Source organism: Rhagoletis zephyria, unplaced genomic scaffold, assembly GCF_001687245.7.
Source record: "Rhagoletis zephyria isolate East Lansing unplaced genomic scaffold, Rhagoletis_zephyria_1.1 Rzeph_scaffold_39393, whole genome shotgun sequence".
In the NCBI taxonomy this organism is placed as follows: Eukaryota; Metazoa; Arthropoda; class Insecta; order Diptera; family Tephritidae; genus Rhagoletis; species Rhagoletis zephyria.
In genome coordinates, this window is record NW_016196448.1 from 1,157 (window position 1) to 2,918 (window position 1,762).

General features: G+C 38.6%; 1 protein-coding gene across 1 annotated transcript; it reads left to right on the plus strand.

Annotated features, from left to right (window-relative positions):
• Positions 1 to 764: 764 nt before the first annotated feature.
• Positions 765 to 1,743, plus strand: LOC108354803 (uncharacterized; the record flags this gene model as incomplete). Its single annotated transcript, XM_017605972.1, has 2 exons — positions 765 to 827; positions 908 to 1,743. Coding segments are annotated over exons 1-2 (893 nt in total), but the record flags the coding sequence as incomplete, so codon positions are not given.
• Between the last annotated feature and the right edge of the window lie 19 nt (positions 1,744 to 1,762).

The following is a 1,762-nucleotide window of genomic DNA, read 5'->3' on the forward strand; positions in this document are numbered from 1 at the left end:
GCATACTGAGCATCTTTCTCTTTGACACCATGTCTGAAATCCCACGTGATCTGTCAAATACTAATGCATGAAAATCCTAACCTCAAAAAAATCACCCGTTATGTAAAAATTTCTGAACTACATATAAAAACTTGTCCAATTTCGTTCACTTCAATTGACAAAACCGTTTATGAATTTCCTTGCGCGGGTATCAAGGCGAATTTATATAAGGTGGTGTTACTAACTGAGCTGATTTTGTGTATGTGTTTCGCCTCACGGCTTCTGATATCAAATTGAAAAATTTTGTTTGAATTTCTACACACACTCTTACAGATTTTAACAGTTTATGCCGCCAAAGCAAAAACAGAATACATGTAAATTTTTGTTTTTGTACTCCTGCTATCACCTTATATTAATTCGCCTTGGCGGGTACACTTACAAATACTTTTTCAGGAAACACACATGTTAAACGAAGGGTAGTTTTTCAAAGAGGCAATTGAAATTTCCTGAGGCAGCACAAGGTGGCGGACTAGAGCGAGAAGTAGCCAACGTAAATCACCTTTGTTTTATTAATGCATCATAAAAAAAAATACACAATATATACATATGTACAATTATAGGAATTTGGAAAATTTCATTTTTAAATCAGTTACCCAAAGGAAATTTTCCGATGAAAACATTTTAAATACTTCAACAAAATTCATTTGAATTTAACACAGCGTTCATTAATTTTTCTCCGGAACACTTAGTACATACAAACATAACATACGTACATTCATATACATGTGTATATGAGTTTATTAAAAACAATGCCCAAAGCAACAAGTACGATTCATCGCGCAAAAATTGTAAGTATAAATTGACCGTGGTTGTTTGTCAATACTTTTGTATGTGCCTCATACTTTTCCTTCTGTCTGCTCATGTGTAGCTGTCGCCAAACTCATTGTTGGATAATTTCTGCCGGGCGCTACATCCGGATTTGGATCTCAGCTCAACATGTTATACCTGGTTCCAGCAGGCAACTCAACACTGCACCGAATTGGTTTTGCGACAGCAGCGTGCGCCATATTTCTGGATGGCACTTCAAAGTTTCATATTTCCTAATCGCGAAACATCATTACTTAGCCAAAAGATACCAATCAGCATACACCCGAATCGATTGTCGGCCAGCGATTGCGAGGCGTTCTTCTTTGACATAGTTAACGACTACGTGGCACATGCTCCAGCTTATGCGCCGGCGTCGATTACCAACAGCCTTCTTTGGCAGTCAATCTACTCTTTGCTGGGAGTATTGTCGTTAGGTCTTCTCATGATCTTTATAATAATTTCCTACCGGAAATTTGTCGAATCACTGGATTCGCCTAAAGACGTAGTTCGTGAAGAAGACCAAGCCCTTTTATGTGAAAAATACAATGCCACATTCATTAATCGTAAGCCCTGTCAGTCCAAAATTTTCCAACGTGTGATGGAACCGAAGAAGAAGTTCTCGTCCGACGGTATTCCGACGATTGCCTTGAAAGTTTCATCAAAGCTGAATTTTATAGATAGCATTGTAGCTAGTACAGATATTTCCAGTGTATGTTTGCATCGCCTTCAAGAGTTGAACCCGCAGTTGAAGTCTGAATATAAAAGTGAAATGGTATCGAATATGTTGCGCTTTATGAGCAACGACACACGTAAACTAGAGCTGATGATGCTGTTCGACGATGAGCCAATCCATGAGGAAATCCAGCGGAAATATCCATCGAAAATGTTTGCCGGAGGGTTAGCAACCCGATCCAAG